This window comes from Narcine bancroftii, chromosome 13 (genome assembly GCF_036971445.1).
Source record: "Narcine bancroftii isolate sNarBan1 chromosome 13, sNarBan1.hap1, whole genome shotgun sequence".
NCBI classification, from domain to species: domain Eukaryota; kingdom Metazoa; phylum Chordata; class Chondrichthyes; order Torpediniformes; family Narcinidae; genus Narcine; species Narcine bancroftii.
Genome location: NC_091481.1, coordinates 13,687,270 through 13,708,966, shown reverse-complemented (window position 1 = coordinate 13,708,966; position 21,697 = coordinate 13,687,270). Strand labels below are relative to the sequence as shown.

Sequence of the window (21,697 nt, the reverse complement as noted above, 5' to 3'; positions counted from 1 at the left end):
TCTTGGGATGTGTGGAAAAACAGCTTGATTGGTGAAGTGCTGCCCTGTCATGGTCAAAGCCTTCTCAAGGGGAAAGAAGCACTGGAATTGTACTAGGAAGATGAATGTAAGAAAGAGGTGGAGGGCACAATATATTTTGCTCCTCGCTGAAGAGTGTGACTTTATTGCCAACAATTCCCAAAACAAGCCAAACTGAGATTGGTACAACATTATAGATTCCAAGTGCGTTACCTAATCAACTCAATATGCATTTGTCAAATAGGGACCTGCAGAGGCAGCTAATCTTAGCCAAGTTCTTAAAGAAGACCTGCAGACTGAGAACAGGAATCTGAAGGGCCAACTGAATGACAGCCTAAAGGAGCTGCATCAGAAGGAGCTGCGTATCCAGAAACTAAACAGCAAGGTGAGTGCAGAGGACAGAATGCACTGGAGAACAACTTTTTTCAAAAGATTTGCATCCTGAAAAAAATTGTAGATCATGATAGACAACTTCAAATTGAACACAAAGATAATTTTAGATTCGCTGTATCACGTAGGAAATTGAAGAAACATTAAATTAACTTTTATTGTGACCATTATTGAGGCTTGCTGACAGGACATCTGGCATGTATTGTCTTGGAATGTGTAGAAAAACAGCTTGATTGGTGAAGTGCTGCCATGGTCAGAGCCTTCTCAAGCGGAAAGAAGCACTGCCATTGTACTGGGAGGATGAGTGTAAGAAAGAGGTGGAGGGCACAATATATTTTGCTCCTAGCTGAAGAGTGTGACTTTATTGCCAACAATTCCCAAAACAAGCCAAACTGAGATTGGTATAACATTATAGATTCCAAGTGTGCTACCTAATCAACTCAGTATGCATTTGTCAAACAGGGACCTGCAGAGCTCCAGACATGTTTAATCGCATGATAATGCTGTCACGTTGCATTAGTTCAACTGATCTAAAAATGTTTTGCTGGTGATTTTGTTTGTTCTCAGCATTTGATGCTTCTCGTGTCAGTGTGCAACATTGATGGATTCCAGTTGCCATGACACCACCTTTCCATGTTAGCAATATCCTGGTGAAACCTTTCACCGTGTTCGCCACTGACGATACCAAGGTCAGCAAGGAAGAAGTCCAAGTGCGAATGTAGAAAATAAATTTTCAATGGCATGTTGTACTTCATGGTTTTGTAGCTTGAAGCATGTTGTCAATCAGCTGGATGTAGGTTGGTGCTCTGTAGTTGCCAAGAAAATTTTCAACAAAAATTTTAATTGCCCTCCACGCTATTTTCTCTGGCCTGACTAGCAGATCTTCAAACCTACACTGACTGCATGCTCAAGCATGCTTGGGCAATATACTAGTAATCTAGACTTAATATACTAGTATGCTAGATTTAAAATATGACAGGAAATCACTAAAATAGGTTATAACTTAAAAATGATACATAATAGGAAAATTCTAAGGTGATTTTTTGTGATCAGAAGCCTAAAATTCATAAAATACACCCAAAAGTGTTCAGGAAGCAAAATCTTTGTTGTCCAGTATGACTTGTAATTCCTTTGCTAAGAAAGCGTATGGAAAAATGGGAGCTTTCTAACCTGAGTTGGAAGCTCCCAAACTGCATTCCAGACAGCTTTAGGGGTTGGAGACAGGAGGTCTCACTCAAAATTCTGGATTAATATCTAACAAATGCTTCATGTTGGCAAAGTGTGGGGTCTGAGAAAAAAAAAGGATTTGCAAAGACTTGCATTGTTTTGTAAGTGCCCTAAATTATTTTTGCTCTCCAACAGCTGATTCTGGTGCTTTGTTGGTAAGGACCTGGTTTTATTTGTCTGGACTGTTTTGACACTAGTGATGGGTAGTGTCGGGGAAAGGTCTTTGAATCAGAGAGGTGTTAAGTGTGTTAGTTGAGCTAGAAGTTGTCCACTCCCATTCAAAGGTATTTTCTTTTTGTTACCTCTGAAGGTGTAAATTGTCTGGTTTACTTAGAATTATTGACACTCCCCTTCTTGTCATCAGTTCTCTGAGGTTCTAATTCTCCCACTCCTTGCACGAAACACTTAGCCCTATCGCCTCCTCTCAAGCTGCTGAATCTCTTGGAGCTTGGACTGAATACAAAATACCAGTCTCATGATAAAAGTGAATTACAGAAAAGATGTGTTCCATATTTCCAGCATTTTGTATATTTCATTTCTGATTCTGGCAAAGAAAGAAGGATGAAACATTCTTACCCGTGATATATTTTTAAGTTCATTTGATATGTGCAACTTGTTTCACGTGCTCCCATCTTCTCCATGTAATCTGTAGATGTCGGTGGTGTTTGAGGAGAAGATTGCACTCTCTGCCCAGGTGCGGGCCACAACACAGAACCTGCGTGACATGCAGCAACGACTGAATGAGCTACAGTCGCATTGTGTATCACTTGAACAGCAGCTTCAGGTGGACGAGAAGGAGAAGGTGAGTGAAAGGGAGGGGGATGTATAATTCTATTATCCATCTGATTCTGGGTTACATGGTTAGTGTAGCAGTTAGCACAGTGCTGTTACAGCGCCAGCAACCAGGACCAGAGTTTGACTCCCATGCTGTCTGTAAGGACTTTGTATGTTTTCCGCGTGTCTGCGTGGGTTTCCTCTGGGTGCTCCAGTTTCCTTGCACCATTCAAAAATGTACTGGGGATTGTCGGTCAATTGGATGTAATTGGGCGGCACGGGCTCATTGGCTGACAACTGTATTTCTGAATTTAAAATTCAAATTTGAGTCCATTCCCTTTCTCAAGCCTTTTAGATTCTTGCTTGTAGATCTGCTATTTTGTGTCCAAGCCATCCAAACACCTTTAACAGTAACCTATTACTAGACCAGGGTATCTGTCACATCAAATCTCTGAAACTTCCTCTCATCTATTACCCTGTGTGAGGTCATAAGGTGACCTGAATTCACAGTGCAATGGTGTGATGTGCAGTTAAGTTTTGGATGCTATATTGACCTTGCTAATCTTTCCTTGTGGTTGTGTTTATCTCTGGAATTCAGACAGACCCCATGGTTGACACTGCACCTGGTGGTCCTCAGGAAAAGAACAGAATTGAGATGCAGGTCAAAGAAACAGAAATGAAACAGTTGAAGCAAAGGTAAAATCTCTGTCAACATCTTTAATTTGTTTGTTAATACTGTCCACAAAATAGCAGGTGTAATCCAGCTCTGGTGAAGGGTCATGGACCTAAGACATTACTGCAATTTCTTTCCTCATAGATGCTGGCTGATGATCCCTAACATTTGTTATTTGAGATCTCCAATGTTTTGCTTTTGGGTATGTTGGGGTTCTGGTACAGTTATCTGCTCAGCTGTTTCCTTGAACATTACTTTGTTATTCTTTATACCATAGAAGATTGATGCTGAGGGTGGAGAGGCCTTGTATTTTGCCTGCTTTTCCTAACAAGGTATTGTTTCACTTTATACTTCCAGGTTTTTCCCCTCTTCAGCACATTAATTCATGATTATTGTCTTCTGGTGTCAATTGGCTGCGATCATACTGATGGGCAGAATAATTTTAGGGCTTGAATTGTTCCATGTTGCTATGAAAATGGTTCTTCTCTTGGTGTGCATTTCTCAGGTTAATTGAAGCTAAGCAGATACAGGACAGAACCATGCAGCAACTGAGCCAATTGGAAGGCTTGCTGTCTGAAGAACAGGAAAAGCGATTGGCTGCTGAAGAAGCCCTACTTTCTGCTGAGCATCAACTGAAAAGGTATGAAGAAAATAAAGAATGGAGAGATGTAATACAGTAAAACCCCTGTAATCTGGAATTCAAGCAACTGACAAAAATATCACAGAAAATAAATAGGTAAAAAAATGTAAGTTTAAAATTGGTGCACCACACTGTTAGTTCGTCAATCACACCACACCAATCTCATGCAACCAGAAAATTCATTTATCCCGCCTCTACCAATCCCTAAGGGTAATTTTCTTATCCTCCCTCTCTTGCATGTATTTTAGAATCTATTTGAAGAGTAAACATTTGTAGTTGGAAGAACTTAGTATTGACACATGTTCAAAGGTGCCACGCTACAAATGCAGAGGCTTTTATCTCACCCTGCCACTTCACTCCATCCCCAAATCAGTCCTATTCCCCCAGAACTCCTTACCCCTTTCTACCTTATCACAATAGACCTCCTACACACATGTACATTTTTACTTCCCGTCTGTCCAGTCCACCTTCCCAAAATATTTTCCCTGCTCTTGCCTACCACTCCTTTACAAATTCCAGTCCTTCCTCAATTCTGCACACTTCAGTCCTCAACCATCCAATGCGGGGAAGCAAAGAAATACAGGCTTGATGTTATGGCAGGTGATTCGGAGTGGAAATTGGGAAGAGTGTATGGAGGCTGAAGATGAGCTGGAACAATTAAGTCAGATATTACTTTACCTTTGGAAGGGTTTCAAAGCAATTTGGTATCAAGCTATCAAGGATATGAAGTGAAAATTGTCACACATAACTCTGCACTTCTCTAATGGAATAGCGGAACAGGTTTGGAGAGTTAAATACCTTTGTGGACCTAGCTGTATGTCAGCTTGTGATGCATACTGTATGTCGTAGGAAATTTCAGAATGTTTACTTGATATGGAGTAAGTAAGCCTGCGGTGGAAAGAAGCTTTGGTCAAGGTCGTAATTGTTTCTTCTACTTTTCAGTGTGGAGCTAAATGAGTGGGTCAGTACCCAGGAAAGGAACCTTAATGCTTCAGCCTTGACGGAGCATTCACTGTTGATAGATTTGCCGGAGAGTGCCACTCCCAGCAAGGTGAGTACCTTTGGAAAGGAGATATCAATATGTACACAGTCAAGAATAAGTCTCATCATTCCAGTGTTTTATAAAACATCTTCCTCTGGGTAATATATCTTTCAAATTGAATTATTTATTTGTTCTGTGTACCGAGATAATAGCTTTCATTTATGAACTATCCAGGCAAGTTGACCTTTTACAGTAGGTAATGAAATGGCGCCAGTATGGTGACGTTTTGCAAACTCCACCTCCAGCAGACCTTTTGTTTACATGCATTGCAATTCTACCTTTCTCCACCACTGACCAATAATCTGCCTTTCCCCATCCCTCACCATCCTCGTATAATGTAGCTACTTGATGCCCCTAAACTACTAATTATTTGCTCCTCTTCACAAAACTTCACTCTTTCAACCTCATGCTGGCCTGGTGGAGGCAGCACAATACACCCCCTGCTGTGTTGGCCCAATGTGTGGTGTCCCTGACGGTGCATTTATGGAAAGGAAGTGCATTATATCCTGCCTTCCCACATGCCCATTGTGAATAGTGCATCACTCCCCCAGATGGCTCACTGTGGGTGGAAGTATGGTCATTCTTTGTCATGTCTAATTAATTTTCTGCATTTTTTATCATTAGACACGGAGGAACTCCAACGTGAGATCATTTTGTTCTCTGTTCCACCACCGCTATCGGACCAAGTTGCTCTTTGCATCATATTTCATTGTGCTACATGTGCTGTTCCTCCTGTGTTTCACCGGGAACCTCTAACCTCCAGGGTGGCTGATGTTCTGGGCAGTTGGAACTTGTAGACGGTCAGCTCATGGAATACAGTTATAGCAATTCATACCGGAACACTAGCTTTATTTCTGCTTGGAGATGAAGATTTCTTTTGACTTCAAAGGGAATTTCTGCCTTTTAGCATAAGTTTTGATTTTGCTCTGAGTTTTTCTTTGTTTTTGACTGATTGATGATACTGCTCATTTTTACTGACTATTGGTGGGGGGGGGGGGGTTTATTAGACTTACTCAGAAGCATTGTAAGATATGAGCTCATCAAGCACAAGTAGTGAATGGATGTCAGATTTATGACGGTACAACTGGTTTACACTAATTTCTGTCTGATCTTCTCCTCCTGACGAGTGAGAATTGCCTTGTTAACACAGTTGCCTTCTTTATTTTGTATGCGTTCAACCCCTTTTGTTCATTATGGTTGTAACTTAGATAAATGGTAGGCGATCTGCACTACCAGGTATGCTTCAGTAGATGGTAGTGTTGCACTACAGTTAAGCCACCCAGCCCTGCAAAGAGATGACAGTCCATTACACAGAAATGATCCTCAAAGGAAAGGGGATAATTTCAGGGTGCAGGGTGCTGCAGGGTGTAATATGATATGTAAAATAGTTTATGTAATTCAGATCTCGCTATCTTCAAGAAAGGGGAGAATAATCCAAAATGGGATGCTTATAGGTTCGTACAAGACCGGGATATTGCAATTCACAGTTAAATACATTCCTGTAAGATTTTTGGGAAATACAAGCAAATCAGAGTATTGAGGTGTTAAACATCCCATTTCTCTTGGTTGTGGTAGGAGAAATGAACATGTGATTATGTATTTTTTTTACCAACTTCAGCTATTGTCGGGCATCGCATCATTCTGGCTCACAGCTGATTAACAAGTGCCTTCCCACAACATGTTTATAATTTTAAACTCTGTGATTTTTGATATTTATAATGGCTCACCCTTACAATTGTTTTGCTGCCGGAAATGCACAACTCCAAACCCTTAGCTTGAAAGCTGCAGTAGAGGGGTGGGGTAGTGATCTTCAATACCAAGGAAGGAGCATTATGTGGTATGAGCCTTGTAGATACGGGTGTCTGTACCATGATGAAGTGGAGGTTTGCACGCAAGTGGGGTGAGATTGTAGGTGGGGGTATAACAAAGTATGTTATGACAATACAAGATTCCAGAAGCATGGCAGTAAAGTGTAATAAAGGCCTGAAGTGTGCAGTGAACAGCCAGTCTGTGAGGACCAGCACATGACTGGATTACATTGACATGGAAAGGTGGAAATGATGACCACTTGTGCCAAGGTGTAACTAATGGCACTACTGACCAGAGTATGATAAGCTTGATGCTAGACGGTAGCAGAAGTGAAGGTGGGATTCATCAATAAAGCCTGTTCACTTGCTTCTGGTGAGGATAAAGTGAAAAGTGGAAAATGGATTGTTATTCAATCCCTTCAGCAAAGAGGAAATATATTTGTTAATACATTTTTTTAAATGTTCACCATTGGGTGAATGTATTTCTGATGTAGAATGGAGATGTCTTGCAGGAATAGCACAAGCTGACATGTATCATTCTGACCTTGTAGTTCACCAGATGTGACTGTCAGAGGTACATCTGGTACCAGGTTCCAAACAATAGAGAGAGTGTCCATCCAGTATCAACCATCCCAGACGTAGCCCCTAATCTAGAGTTCAGAGTCCACGAAGACAAAAGCAAAACCCAGCCAGGTGCTGTCCCAAAGGGCGTCTTCATCCTGCACATGATTACAATTCCCACCCAAAATCAAGAAGGGCTCACATTCCCTCCCCCAACACCCCTCAACTCCTTGATCACAATGTTGTGAGAATCTCTGGGACTTGGCCACTTGAACAGCAGAGCAATGTTCTGGACCATAGGTCAAATTATGGGTAGTCCTGCGCAGTTTTTGTGCAGTTGGTGGTTTCCTGCATTTTAATGAAAAACAATCATGTTTGTAAAATCACGAGGATCTTAAAATATTTTTATACATAAGATATATTTAAATTTTCCATGATTTTTCTGGGGGAGATTTCTATTTCTTGTGTACAGTAAATGAGAGGACTGTACTTACTACAGCTGCTCCTGTTTAATTTAAATGGTCTATTTATGATATGCAACTCAGATGATTGTCCTTTCGCATTTCCTGAAAACTGTAGATAAAATGGCTGCCAGCAGTTCTGCAGGAAGTGAAATGGCTGCTGATGTTGAAACTCTTTTCCCAATATTTGCTCCCATTTTCCTGTAACTGCAAACTAAGTGTGTTGGACTTGAATATTGAGGGAGGAGTCAATAGGGAGTCAGCAGCACTGACTCTCAATGGAGAGTGATAGTAGCTGAGGGGGTGGTGGGGGGGGGGGGGGGAGGAAAGAGAAGAAAGCTGGAGATACACTGATGACCAAAGATTCAGTTATGGCTTTGAATAAAAGTAATTTTGAAAACAAATTGATGATGTCTCAGTTCTGGAACTCACTGCTTACTTAGCATGCTCCTATTTCTCTGACCTTCTGTAGCTATCTGACTTTTTGAACCTGCTCTGCCATTCATTAGATCATAGCGAATATTCAATCTCAGCACCATTTCCTTCCTCTATCCCATTTATTTTGTTTTTCTTGAAATCTGGAAATATTTTGATAGCTTTTTTGAATAAAGTTAACATCTGAGTTCCCTTAACACTCTGGGAAAGATTCATGTTTGTCTGAGTGAAGTTGTTTCTTTTTTTTCTTTGGCTTGGCTTCGCGGACGAAGATTTATGGAGGGGTAGGTAATGTCCACGTCAGCTGCAGACTCGTTTGTGGCTGACAAGTCCGATGCGGGACAGGCAGACACGGTTGCAGCGGAAAATTGGTTGGTTGGGGTTGGCTGTTGGGTTTTTCCTCCTTTGTCTTTTGTCAGTGAGGTGGGCTCTGCAGTCCTCTTCAAAGGAGGTTGCTGCCCGCCGAACTGTGAGGTGCCAAGATGCACAGTTTGAGGCGCTATCAGCCCACTGGCGGTGGTCAATGTGGCAGGCTCCAAGAGATTTCTTTAGGCAGTCCTTGTACCTCTTCTTTGGTGCACCTCTGTTACGGTGGCCAGTGGAGAGCTCGCCATATAACACGATCTTGGGAAGGCGATGGACCTCCATTCTGGAGATGTGACCTGCCCAGCGCAATTGGATCTTCAGCAGCGTGGATTCGATGCTGTCGGCCTCTGCCATCTCGAGTACTTCGATGTTAGGGATGAAGTCGCTCCAATGAATGTTGAGGATGTCAGGACGTTCGCGTAAATAGAGGAACTACTGACATGGTCTTTGCCCTCAGATAGCTCCAAGAAAAGTGCAGAGAACAAAACAAAGGACTCTACATCACCTTTGTTGACCTCACCAAAGCCTTCAACACCGTGAGCAGGAAAGGGCTTTGGCAAATACTAGAGCGCCTCGGAAGTTGTTTCTTATTTCATTTCTAAACCACCTACCCTTTCTTCCAAGGTTATTTTGTTGATATTAATGAAATATTCTTTCATACTAAACTCCAAAGAACCAAATAGGATTAGTATAAATGGATAGCATGGACCTGGTGGGCTAAAGACCCTGTTTCTGTGCTTTTTGACTCTAACTACAACTGTCAAGCAATGTACAACTCCAGCCACTTGCAAACCATTGATTACAGTTGTACAAGGGCACCTTAATGCCACACTCTGTCAAATGCTATCTTTATGTCAATTGGAGTCACTCTCATCGCACCTCTGGAATTTAGATCCATATTTGGACTAAGACTGTGATGAGGTTGGGACTTGAGTGATCCTAGTGAAATTCAATTGGTGAATAAATGCCACTTGACAACTTCCATCATTTCACTGATAGCCATGGGTTTACAATTATGGTGCACCAGAAACTGAGGCAGTGAATGGCGAGGGAAAGAAGGCAACCTGCCGTGAACTGCAAGTTGTGACGTGTCAATTGTGTCTCTGAGCTGCAGTATTTGGGAATTTTTGTGGGAACATTGATTGAACATGTCAGCTATAGATGCCTCTGTCCTGTTGAGGAACAAGTGGTAAAACTCTGTCACTTCAGAAAGGCATAAGACTATCTGGACAGTTGATTCTAAACCTCATTTATGCTTTGTTACAATTTAATAGGGTTGGTGCAATAATTTACAGGACAAAAAATGCAAATTATATTGAGAATGGGAGTGCACAGAAACATGTTACAGATTAAACAAATGTTACATGACAACATAAGACGACTAAATTTCAGAGTCAAAAGTGCTGACATCAGGAAATTCTGGCAGAAATGATGTGATTTTGGAGATTCCATAATTCAGGGATGTGGATGGTTTCCTTAGTCAGCAAGATTGTGTTTTCCCTGTGCTGCATTACTAGAAGATGCCAGACTGAAGATCTTAAGACAGCTTGGAAAGAGGTGGTGGGAGGGGGAATCTAATGCTAGGGCCAACAACATTGGGAAAAATAGACACGTGATCTTGGTTTGGAGATGAATATTGACTACAAGATAAATTAGGAAAAGGGCCTTGAAATTTCTAATCTCCCAATCATTGATCAGTGGAAGAAACAGAGCAGGAGGATCATCACGTGCTTGAAGGAATTTGTGTCATTTTAAACCAAAAATATACTTTACTCACAATAAATGATTTAAAAACAGGAAAACCATTCGATGTCAGCCATATCTATACATTCTCATCAACGTACATTGTTACTTTTTGTTCTCTTAATACCCCGTTACCACCACCCCCTGTTTAGCTCAAAATTTCAGTTATGTATTTTTAAAATCTTTTTGACTGTTTGACGCTGAGTTTCTCCAGCTTTGTGTTCTTGCTTCAATCACAGTGCAGACTTTCGTGTTCTTCCCCACGGCGCCACACGTGGGCAGCCTCAAGGCGCTGTTGCCTGTATCTTTAGGGTCGTTTCTACTTAAACCGGAGCTCCATCCATTGAGGGACGAGTAGCCAGGACTGTGAACCTGACTTATGAGAGGGAGGATTTGGACATTTGTATGAACTACCGTTTCTAAAATAAAGAGAGGAAGCCAGTAGAAATAATGGGAAAATTAAAGAATGTAAAATAGTTATATCAGGGATGTGACCAGAACACGGGGAATGTACAAGAATGAGGATGAGACAAGCATGTAACAAAGGCAGAGGTTTTAAGGAACTTCTCTGCAGATTGTGATGAGCAGAATTTGTTCCTGACTGAAAGGCAACAGCTTTCTGGAAACCAACCAAAAAGCAGGAAATTTAGTATGGAGTGAGCCAGCTTAAGTTAAGGTGAAGTTTATCTAACAATACTCGGTTAGAAAGACGTGGGAAAAAATGCCACGATTCGGGGAAGGCAAACCAACCCGGACAAATGTGACAACGGGTAAAAATACAGGAGCGTGGTCTAACGATTGAAGTTGGGCCTTTCAAGGGCAAGATTGGGAAGCAATGGCATAAATTTCTATTGCTTATGTTCCCTGTGTATAGAATACGAATGATTCAGCACTCCAACTTTTGGACGTTGTCCCCGTTCTGCTGCCCCGGAATCCAATCCAAACATTTTTTTCCGATTCCTGGGATCTTGGTCCCGTCTCCTGATGCTCATTCGTAGAGGACGAGTTGACTTCTTGGCCGCAATGAACATTCGGTGAAGCATAGCGCGCCTGACGTGAACTTGACTGGGCTGGTGGGAGGTCCGCGCTCCTTCCTGCTTGATGCCAAATCGCCACGTTCAGTCCAGCCTCTGTTGGAACAGGTAGCGACTGTCCCGGGATTTGCAGCCAACACCAAACCCTGTAAGTAAGTCTCCCAAAGTTTCTGAAACGTTTTAAACTCTGAAAGGAATACTCCAGTTCATGACCGGTAGAGGAGCAGCGGTCACACTGGCCAATGCTTCGCCCTCCACCAACACCTCTGTCAGCCTCATGGATATCTCCCTTTTGCCCTGCCTCGTCCCAAAAGCGGCGAAGAAAGACATCTGATGATCCCGGTAGTATTTCTATCCGAGCAAGGCGGAGAAGAGGACCGCGAAAGTAACGGGGCAATGTCGGAAGGGTAGTGTTCCAGGAAGTCGAAGAAAGATTTGTATGTTGAGAGTTTAGATACAGAATAATCTGACTATTGCTGAACAAATTGGCGGAGAGATGGTGCTATTTGTAGAATAACCTACCCGAGAGAGAGTTCCAGTCCAGAATCTGATCCAGCTCTTTTCTTTTGAGTTGGAGGATCTATATTCAACACCAGATCCACGAATGCAAGTCTCTTCCCTGCCCTTCGGAGTGTCCAAGCGGTTCAGGGGATAGGTCGGAGTTAACAGCCTCGCCAGTAACTTTGAGATCTCGTGAAAGATTAAATAAAACTAAAGCCAGGTAGTGAGGTAAACACCGGAATACAATTGATCAGTTCGGGAAGTTATGGATCTATACCCATAGATCAGCAAATAACCGGGAGCGACTGACAAGGTGCATGAAACACGAGTCTGCAGACGTTGAGATTGTAGTAAAAGCACATCGAAATACTGGAGAATCTCAGCCGGTCTCGCATCGACCACAGGAGGTATTGTTGACGTTTGGGACCTCAGGCCTTCAAGCAAAAAAATGACAAGCTGTATGTAATCAAGAGGGGATTTGTATAGGAATTAGTCGGTATTAGAATGGCTGGGACCTGATGAATCTTGAAATTTATCAATAAAATAACTGGAGTGTTTTTAAGACAGGAACCTAATCAAAGATCACAAGGTTTAGTTTTAGAATAACACAGGTAAAGGCCAAATGCAAAAAAAAACAAATTGAGAGAGAGAATTGAAGGAGAAAGACAGAATAAACGTTTCAATTTTTGCCCATTTTGTAAATTGGATTTAGCTGGAGATGTAACAAGCTTGATGTACAGTGGGAGAGGAGGAGAAGGGGTTCAACCTGTGTTTGGATGAAGCACAGTAGAGATCAATGGTCAGGTTCATGGAGATGAAGTTGCAGGTAAGAGATGTAGAAAATTGGCCAAGGGAGAGTGTGAGCAGTGTTTGCATGAGCTATCTGGGAAAATGGGAGAAGATACGCTTTGTTGAAACCAATAATAAGTCCATAAGGCAAACTTGGGATGAATTGCGGTTGGGACTGTTCTACAGGTTTTCATCAAACTTCATTGGAACATAATTGAAATAGAGGACAATGAAGTTAGAATAAGAATAGAATGGAGAATCAAAGTGTCTGACAGCCAAAAGCACTGAATTGAGGGATCATTAATCTGCATTTGATCTCTCCATCGTAAATTAATAGAGATCCTTTTCTCCTGGAAGGAGAGTTTGGGGCTCCAGATGGAGGGAGGAAGGAAGTGAAGGACAGATGAATCCTTTGTCCTCTGGTGCTGTGATAAAGAGAAGTGCCATTGGTGGTGATTGGGGAGTGGACCAGAAATCATAGAGGTAACTGCAGGGGAAAAAACAATCAAGTTTTCCAGGAATTATCCCAGATAAAGTACTGTGTACCAGAACAAATAATGGCCCAAAGCATTCCATATGCATGCATTTGATCTGATCTATGTTTAAGATGTAATTGGTATGAAAGCCATACACCTTTGCCCATGTGATTCTGGAGCCCAAACATTGTACTGCACTCAGAATTTGGACATGTACTGAGTGAGGGCCATTGGTGGACAAGGGGGATTGGTGAGCAAAGGCAAGGGGGATTAGTGGTGGAGGGGATCGATGGGGAGAAGATTGGTGGATGAGAGGGATTGGTTGGAGACAGGGATTGGTGGGGGAGAGGGATTTGTCAGGGAGGGCAATTGGTAAGCATGGGAAAAGGGGATGGAGAGGATTGATGGGGGTGGATGAGAGGAATTGTTGGGTGCGGGGGAGAGAGGTTGCATGGTGAGCAGGATTGGTTGAACAGAGTATTCTCTGTAACCCAAATGATAGGGAAGCTGGAACTAGTGGCAATTCCCTTGCAATGCTTTTTATTGGAGGAAGTGAATGAAGGCAAAGGAGAAGTTGACTAATGTTAGAACATTCAGACAGGGGAAAGTAGGAACAAATTTAGTAGTGCTGAGGGTAATACTGATGTTCCATATGGTGAAAAATATACCAGGATTTGGATTCAGGCTGGAATATAATTGAAAAGTTTGTTGGAAGTGTGAAAAATGTAACAGACAACAGAAGTTATAGGATGAAATCTTAGTGTGGTGTTTGGGAAGTTTTAATCTTGAATACTAGATACCTGGAGGCTTGGCTTCAATAGATTATGTATAAAATACAAATACCCAAGAATGGAAGATGTTTAAATCTAATCGAGTATTTTAAATGGTTCACAGAATTACAGATTACCATGACTGAAGGTTTGAACATTATAGGAAAGTCACAAAATAATGTAAAAGTTGCAGCGTAAACTCAATGGATGGTTCGCAACATAAGGGAATATTGCTGTGAAGAGTGGTTTAAGATGTTAGTACTCCTTTTTCAACTAGTCATTCAGAGAGAATCTGCCTGATTGTTTTTGATTTGGATTGTTTTTGTTTTGGATTGCTAACAAAATCTCTGGGTGATCAGGGCACCTTTTCTGGCTCATTTCATTCTTGGTCTGAAACTAATTTTTAACCCAAGGGAGACCAGAATTGGTTAAATCCCAGAATTGGTTGAGGCCAAATTGACCCATTTAGAACAGGAAAAAGTGCTAACCCATGGAGGACTATGTTTATTTTTAACTTTCATTTGAAGGGCCTTGAAAAGTGTGCAGTTGTGCCAAACTGCTATCACTCAAGTTAAACACTCAAGTGCAAACATCTTCAGCATACAAATTACAGAGGTTTGAGAGAAAGCCCAGCCCACTCTCTCAAGAGCAAAAGGGGCTGAAAAATGGGAAGGGGATCACTTCTCCAGTTTTTGTTTAAACCCCACCATCTTCCATCCTTTAGTTTTCTCTCTCTCTCCTCCCCCCAACCCCATACCCCTTTTCCCTCTGTCTCCTTTCACAGGGCTAAAATCAATTCTCACCTTTCCTCATCATATCCAATAAATCTTTTGTTTGTTGTACTGGACTCCTCCCTCCCCTTCCCATTCTTCCACTTGTCTCTCTCAGTCTTTATTGAGACACCTGCCTGCTTTTTGCTTACACCTTGAAAAAGGGCTTAGTCCTGAGATGTCAGATAGATGTCATTTACCTCCTATGGAAAGTACAAGACCGGCTAAGTTCCTCCAACATTACTGTGTTTTTACTACATTCACAGTATCTCCGGATGTCCACATTTCACATGAATATTAAATGCCAACTTTGTCAGTAACACTCACACCCGGAAGACTGGATCAATGTTTCTAATAAAATTATTGAACTGTACCTCCTGAATTAATCAACTGATATCACATGCAGAATTAAAGGCCCATTTAATTTGAGACCCAACTGATGATTTTTAATTTCACAATCAATCAGCAACTAAAACTTCTGCAATTTGCTTTGTTTTGCATGCACTTTGTTTGAAGAAACGAACTTTGAGTGGGCCATGAGCTGGAGCTGAAAGCAAAAGTAAACCCATCAAATAAATTGTACGTTTGTCTGGATCAACAAACATTGGCCTTGTAGCAGGACAAGAGGAGTCCACAGCTGAGGTACAGCAGAATGGGGCAGTGAGATGAACCTGGGCTCACCCTAGAAAAGCTATCGCTTGTATGACTGTTGTATCCATACAATGAGATGCAACTGAGGATTGACAGACCTCCATGGGGGGTTGTGAGCAAGATGGGCCAAGAGCATCCTTCTCTGGAGACCCTTGGGAAAAGTGGGGCAGGGTTGGAGATACTGTGGCGTAGCTTGGCTCATCATGATCGGGCAGCAGCTCTGATGGGGGCATGGTCTAAACCATTTTTTGGAGCAGAAGGGAACAATAGTGACCATCTGAATATCAAACTAAAGGAAGGCAGGAAGCTTTGGATTGTGGCTGGAAGTAAGAAGGAATCATCCACCAACTAGGTTAGTGTGTCCATTGTAATTGCCCAGAGATGCTGCTTATTCAAGGTAAGAGACAGTCACTGCAACTGCATTCAACAGAAAACACATTATGTACTGTCATCTGTGGACTTGGGACAGTGAATATCAATTAACAGTCAAATATAACAATGAACCAAATACAAATATGACCTGAATGAAAACTTTTGTAGAAATTGAAATCGCGACTTACACCATTGAAAAGATTATGGCAAATACTAGAACAAATCCTTCATGAGTTGAGTGTAAATGGGATGTGAGGAGAAGAGTAAGTGGGTGTGGAGAAATGTTTGTAGGTACAGTGTGAATGGGATGTTCAAGGTTCATTAAAGGATGGAGAGTCCAAAGAGTATAGGAGAAATAGTCTACTCCAGGTTGGTGGTTTGTTTATTGAAACATTTTTAAAATCTCTCAGCGATGTGGAAATCAGCCGTGGGCCGTAATGTTAAAGTGGAAGAGCAGAAGGATGGGGACGATTGGGAGACAGACCCTGACTTTGTGGTAAGTAACCTTCTTGTTGTCTAATCATATTGGCCAAGAATATTCCCTGAAGGAAGATTCGAATACCGGAGGGCATTGAGAGACCTTACCCTTTATCCTGTGTGTGTGTCTGTGTTTCAAGATTAACCATTGAACCCTTCCCCATTTAGAATCTAGATTGAAATAACCTGAGCCAGTTTCAGTGAGGGCATGAGCCAAGTTTGCAAAGACTTTCCATCGCATTCTGTACTTTTAGGAGGCATCTCTCTACAGTGAACTGTGTTCATTTAATTTACTTTATTTATCCAATCAGATGCTGAGCCATATAGATGAGAAGAGTTTTATCAGTGAGCTTGAGGTTTTTGACTCCCCAACCTTGCTCTACTGTATATTGAATCACCTATACCCTGGGCACATTCTCTTCTCCCTCCTCCTATTGAAGAGAAGTATCAAGAGTGTGTGAATGTCCACGAACAGGTTCAGGACAGTTTCTTCCCTGCAATCATCAGACTCCTGAATGAACCCTGCAACAGTGGCGTTACACTGCCCTTTCTTGTTCCTTTACATTGTAACACTGTACTCTGTAAATTGTGCTCTTTACATGGCTGCAAGCATGTTAGAGGTAACCTGTTAGACTGCTCACAGAAGAACCCCTCTCACTGTACAAGGTGTAAGGTGAGAAATAAACTCATTCTTGACAAAGGGCCCAAGCCAGAAACATAGGTTACCCTTTACTTCCCATGGATGCTGTGTTACTTGCTGAGTTTCTCTGTGCTTTCATGTGTGCACGGGTGTAAGTCAGAGCAAGGTCAGGGTTGGTCTTTGCCTAGGCTCCTGCGTGGGCCGTGGTGTTGAATGATGGCTACATGCAGACTCAATGTATATAAATACAAGATCATCTGGTTAGGTTTATTATAGTTACAATCAGATATGTAATATTGTCATTTTTACTGATTCTTTAAACATTTTAAACAAAAGCAAGTGGAACAATTCTATTTCCCAGCCACACTGGAATCTGAACTCAAATTTCTTGTCAATTTGGTTTATGAATTATATTTGATGATGCATTTTTAAACTTGCTGATACCAAAGTATATTTAAACATCACTCGATTTGTCACTTGCAATGACATTGAGTTTAAAACATGAAGCATTAGAACAAGGAACAGGAAGTGGTTAATACACACTTCCCTTTCTACCCAGAGTAGCTGAGATGCAATAGTTTTGTGTTCATTTGTAACTATCTTCCACTTGTGTAAGAAACAGGCATAGGAGCAGGAGTTGGTCATCTGGCATGCCAAACCATTCAACAAGATTATGTTGATTTGCCCATGGATTTAGCTCCACCTACCTGCCTTTTCTCCATCAACCTTAATTCCCCTACGAGGCAAAATTCTATTTATCTGGGTCTTAAATATATTTAATGAAGCGGCCTTTACTGCTTCCTTGGACAGGGAATTCCACAAATATTCTCGTCTCTGGGAAAAGCAGTTCTTTATCTTGAATTTTCTCTCCTGAATCATGAGTCCATGTCCCTTATTCTTGTCTCAACTTCCAGTGGATATCACTTCCCTGCCTCTATTTTTTCTATTCATTTCATAATTTTGTATGTTTCTATAGATCCCCTCTTTTTTTTCACACTCCACCAAATAAAGTCCCAAGTGGCAATCTCTCCTCAGCAGCTAACCTTATGTCCTGAATCAACCTAGAGAACCTCCTCCACACTGCCTCGAAAGCCAGTATATGCTAGCTCAGGTAAGGAGAGTAGAACTGCACTCAGTGCTCCAGGTGCAGCCTCACCAGGACCCTATACAGTTGCAGCAGAACCTCCCTGCTCCTAAATTCAATCCCTCTAGCAATGAAGGTCAACTTTCCATTTGCCTTGTGGATTACCTCTTCCATCTGCAAATTAACCTTCTTTGAGTTGAACACCAACTCTTGTCCAGGATAGACAGGCTACCAGAAAAGTCAGCATTTTAGCCATCCCCATAACAATTTGACAAACCTAGCCACTCTTTTGGGACTGAAAATTTAAAAAAAAACTGCAGATGCTGCAAATATGGAATTAAAATAAAATGATCTGGAAATACTCAGCAGGTCAAGCAGTGTCTGAGGCAATAAAAATAGAATTAAGACAGAATTGATGAAAGGTATTGCACTGAAACATTAACTCTATTTCTCTATCCACAAGTGTGGCCTGACTTGCTGAGTTTCTCCAGGATTCTCTGACTTTTCATGGATCAGAAGGTCTACTCTCAATAATTCTGATCTTGAATGTATTCTATTTCAGAATGACATTTCAGAACAAGAACAACGATGGGGAGCGAAAACAGTCGAAGGTTCTGGACGGCCGCAGCACATCAAGTAAGTATTGGAAGGGACTTGTACTGATTCTGTGTTTACTGGGAAGTGTTCAAGCAGGGTAGCAAGACTATATAAGCCATGGATGCACATATCTCGTCATCACCTTCCCATAACATTATGCAGGAATGTTTAGAGAAATGTGAGTGAACAATAGAATTCAAACTATGTTTGTAGTAATCAGAGATGGTGGGGACTTACTGCAGGCTTGTAGACACTGTTGCTCCCTTTATGGCAGTGGTTCTCAACCTTTTTTCCCCACTGACATACCACTTTAAGTAATACCTTACTACTACAGAGCACCTATGGCATAGAATGCCAGAAAGGTTCTTGATCTTGTTGGTTTGTATCTAGAGCTCTGGCTGCTCATTGTATGACTGTGGGAGCACTTGAGGCAGATCCATGGACACATGGTGGCTCTGAGGGGACTCTCTTTTGCTTCTCTTTCTCTGACTGTAAGAGGAACTTCAGGCTATGGTGTTTGGTGGAGCATTTTATTTTAAATTTTATTTGCAACACGGTAGAAGCCAATTTCAGCCATTTAAATCCATGCCGTCAAAATGAGGGATGATGACTCGCTGATGACAATGTGTTGGAGTTGGGATGGTGTGTGACTTTGTGGTTGACTTGGAGGTGCTCATACTTCTGTAACTATGGTTCTGTAACTATGGAGATCACAAGGGAGATGCTTAAAAATTAGTGTTTTTGAACATGACTGAGTATGTATAGAATCATAGAATAGTTGCAGTGCAGAAGGAAGTTGTTAAGCCCATAACGTCCCTTGCTAGCTCGCGAGCAGCGCAATTCATTAGTTGCTTCCCCGACTCCTTCTCAGTGACATTTTTCATCATTTATCCAATTGCAACTGAAAATCCACAATGGAATCTGTCTCCAACACTGTCAGGTTTCACTGTACTGCAAGCAGTGCCTTCCAGATTCCAAATGCACATAGCTTATTATCGATATATTATCAATCATATTATTCTTAATACTCTCCCATTATTTTATTCCTGTGGCCAAGAGGAATACTCTGCTCAAACTCCAAGATTTGTAGTGAGCAATTAAATCACTGCCTCGGTGGCAAATAGATAATATTTTCAGCATTTGTAAACCCCGTTGGACTCTCTGGTAAGTGTCATTCACAAGGAGGTTGCTCTGGATTTGTATAAGTTTTTGGAGGTGCTACATAAAGAGGGGTTGATGTTATAGCCAGTAGCTCTGGTCTTTTGGGTCTCCGGGTCAATTAGGTATCAAAGTTAAGATGTGGAAGAGGTTTTGACAGGATGCAGTAGGTTCCCTGTCGATGGTGAATACTGCAGCCACAGCTGAAGTGAACATAAGAAATAGGAACATGAGTCGGCCATCTGGCCCGTCGAGCCTGCTCTGCCATTCAATGAGATCATGGATGACCTGATGATAGGCTCATTTCCACCTACCTGCTGTTTCCCCATTACTCTTAATTCCCCTACTATATGTAAAAATCTATCTAACCTTGTCTTAAATCTATTGACTGAGGTGGCCTCCACTGCTTCAATGGGCAGCGAATTCCACAGATTCACCACCCTCTGGGAAAAGCATTTCCTCCTCATCTCTGTCCTCAATCTACTATCCTAAATCCTGATGCTATGACCCCTAGTTCTAGTCTCCCCCACTAATGGAAACAGCTCACCTTCTCCTCTATCTTATCAAAATGTTTCTATAAGATGGTCTTCAAGTCCAATGGCCAGGATATTAATCCAATATTCTGCTGGAAAATGTTGAGTCTCTTGAATGTTGTTGGAATCTCGTGTGGGATTGACTTTCTAGAAATTTCAGCACTGGCCAGTCCAGAGCACGACTAATCCCTCCAGCAAGACTCCAGGTGGATTACAAATGAATCAGAGATCCTCTGGTCAGCTGGGCATGTCTGCAGCTTCTGCAATGTTGCCGCTTTGCAGTTTCTAAGTTTCCTTTTTCAGTTTCGTTGTGTGGTTTCCTTGTGGGGGTGGGGAAAGCAAGTCATCTCCAAGGCGACAGCAGCCAAGGATATCGTGCGCAGCACTTGTATAGCACTAAATTAGGACATCTGTAGAAAGCGTGTCACCTCTCAGCACAGTCATGGCTCTGCGATGAGATTAGAGATGTTATGTTGCAGCACCATTATTCATCAAAAATTTGTCATTGGGGTGGAAAAAAGTTGCAGTCTCTCTTTGTCTCAGTTTCCAACAAAGTCAAATTGTGGTCCACCTCCGGGGACTGAGTGAAATGCTTTGTGTGGGCTCTTGGCATTCCTCTAGGGGTAGATTATACCAGACAGGCATGACAATGGAAACTGGGCATGTCCAAATACAAAAACAGTAATTGGGAAGAAGATCCCAAAGAATCTTTGGGATTCCTGGACACAACATCTCCTCACTTGTCAGGAAAGTGCAACAGCGATTGCACTTCCTGAGAACACTGAGGCAGGCTGGGCTACTGGCCACCATCCTGTCGACTTTCTACAGGACTTTTATTGTGAGTTCTGGCTGCAGAGAAATGGATCCATAGTTAATCCACAGGACCATAAGAATAGCAGAGAAGATCACTGGCATCTCCTTTCCCCCACCACCACCTCCCCATCAATGTGATTGTGATAGTACAGATTCTATCACCAATGTGCATATGTACAGATTGTAGTGAAGGATGACTGTGATTGGCTGAGAGTGTAGCCATACCTACTGGCAGGTCTTAAAGGATTGCTCCTAGCCAGACCAGGTCATTCTGGACTGGTCAACCTACTTGTTATACGCTCCAGTCTTTTAGTTAGTAAAAGCCTTGGTTTGGATCAACAAGTCTTTGGTTATTTCGACGTGCTCTACAGTGATCTACTGGGATCATTATCTGAAGAGGGCTTACAAAATCATTAAGGACCTCTACCACCCTGAACAAGCATTTTCCAGCTACTTCCGCTGGGAAATCAGAGCCAGAACCAGCAGGTTGGGAGTTTCCTTCCACAGGCAGTGAGACTGCTCAAACTGCTCATACATTCCCTTTACTATTATTTAACTATTTTTATTGATGTATTGCATATAAATTGCTTGTAAATCTGTGTGCCACATCTTTATATGTCTTTGCATGTTTTAATACCAAGGACTGAAGTACGTGCATTTCATCCAGTTGTATTTTACATTTGGATGACTATAATAAACTTGAACTTGAATTGCAGAAAAAATGAAGTATCATCTTCCAATTCACATGGTCAGGGAGATATTGTTGAGCCTGTAGGACATTGTGGCCATCTGTGAAATGCTGGGTCCCCTCTTAAAGAATGAATAAAATATGTGGCCTTTAAAAACCTGTATGTGCCAATGTGACCAGTTTCATACTGTGCTTCCCTCGGTGGA

The 21,697-nt window shown here is 41.9% G+C and overlaps 1 protein-coding gene and 1 long non-coding RNA gene across 4 annotated transcripts in view; one reads left to right on the top strand and one right to left on the bottom strand.

The window, feature by feature from the left end:
- The window catches only part of LOC138748216 (golgin subfamily B member 1-like), an 85,439-nt gene that overhangs the window by 38,947 nt on the left and 24,795 nt on the right, over window positions 1-21,697 (top strand). Inside the window, exons 18-23 of one of the 3 annotated variants that reach the window (XM_069908024.1) lie at window positions 263-403; window positions 2,288-2,437; window positions 3,008-3,105; window positions 3,588-3,722; window positions 4,665-4,773; window positions 18,265-18,338. In XM_069908024.1, coding sequence (XP_069764125.1) covers window positions 263-403; window positions 2,288-2,437; window positions 3,008-3,105; window positions 3,588-3,722; window positions 4,665-4,773; window positions 18,265-18,338 — 707 coding nt within the window. Of the gene's footprint in view, window positions 1-262; window positions 404-2,287; window positions 2,438-3,007; window positions 3,106-3,587; window positions 3,723-4,664; window positions 4,774-5,388; window positions 7,911-14,994; window positions 15,116-18,264; window positions 18,339-21,697 lie in introns of those variants that run through there. The other 2 variants (XM_069908026.1, XM_069908025.1) reach the window with 2 other exon arrangements.
- LOC138748223 (uncharacterized) overlaps window positions 9,665-21,697 on the bottom strand; it is a 39,104-nt gene continuing 27,071 nt past the window's right edge. Inside the window, exon 5 of the long non-coding RNA XR_011347876.1 lies at window positions 9,665-12,107. This is a non-coding gene — a long non-coding RNA (uncharacterized lncRNA). The remainder of the gene's footprint in view (window positions 12,108-21,697) is intronic.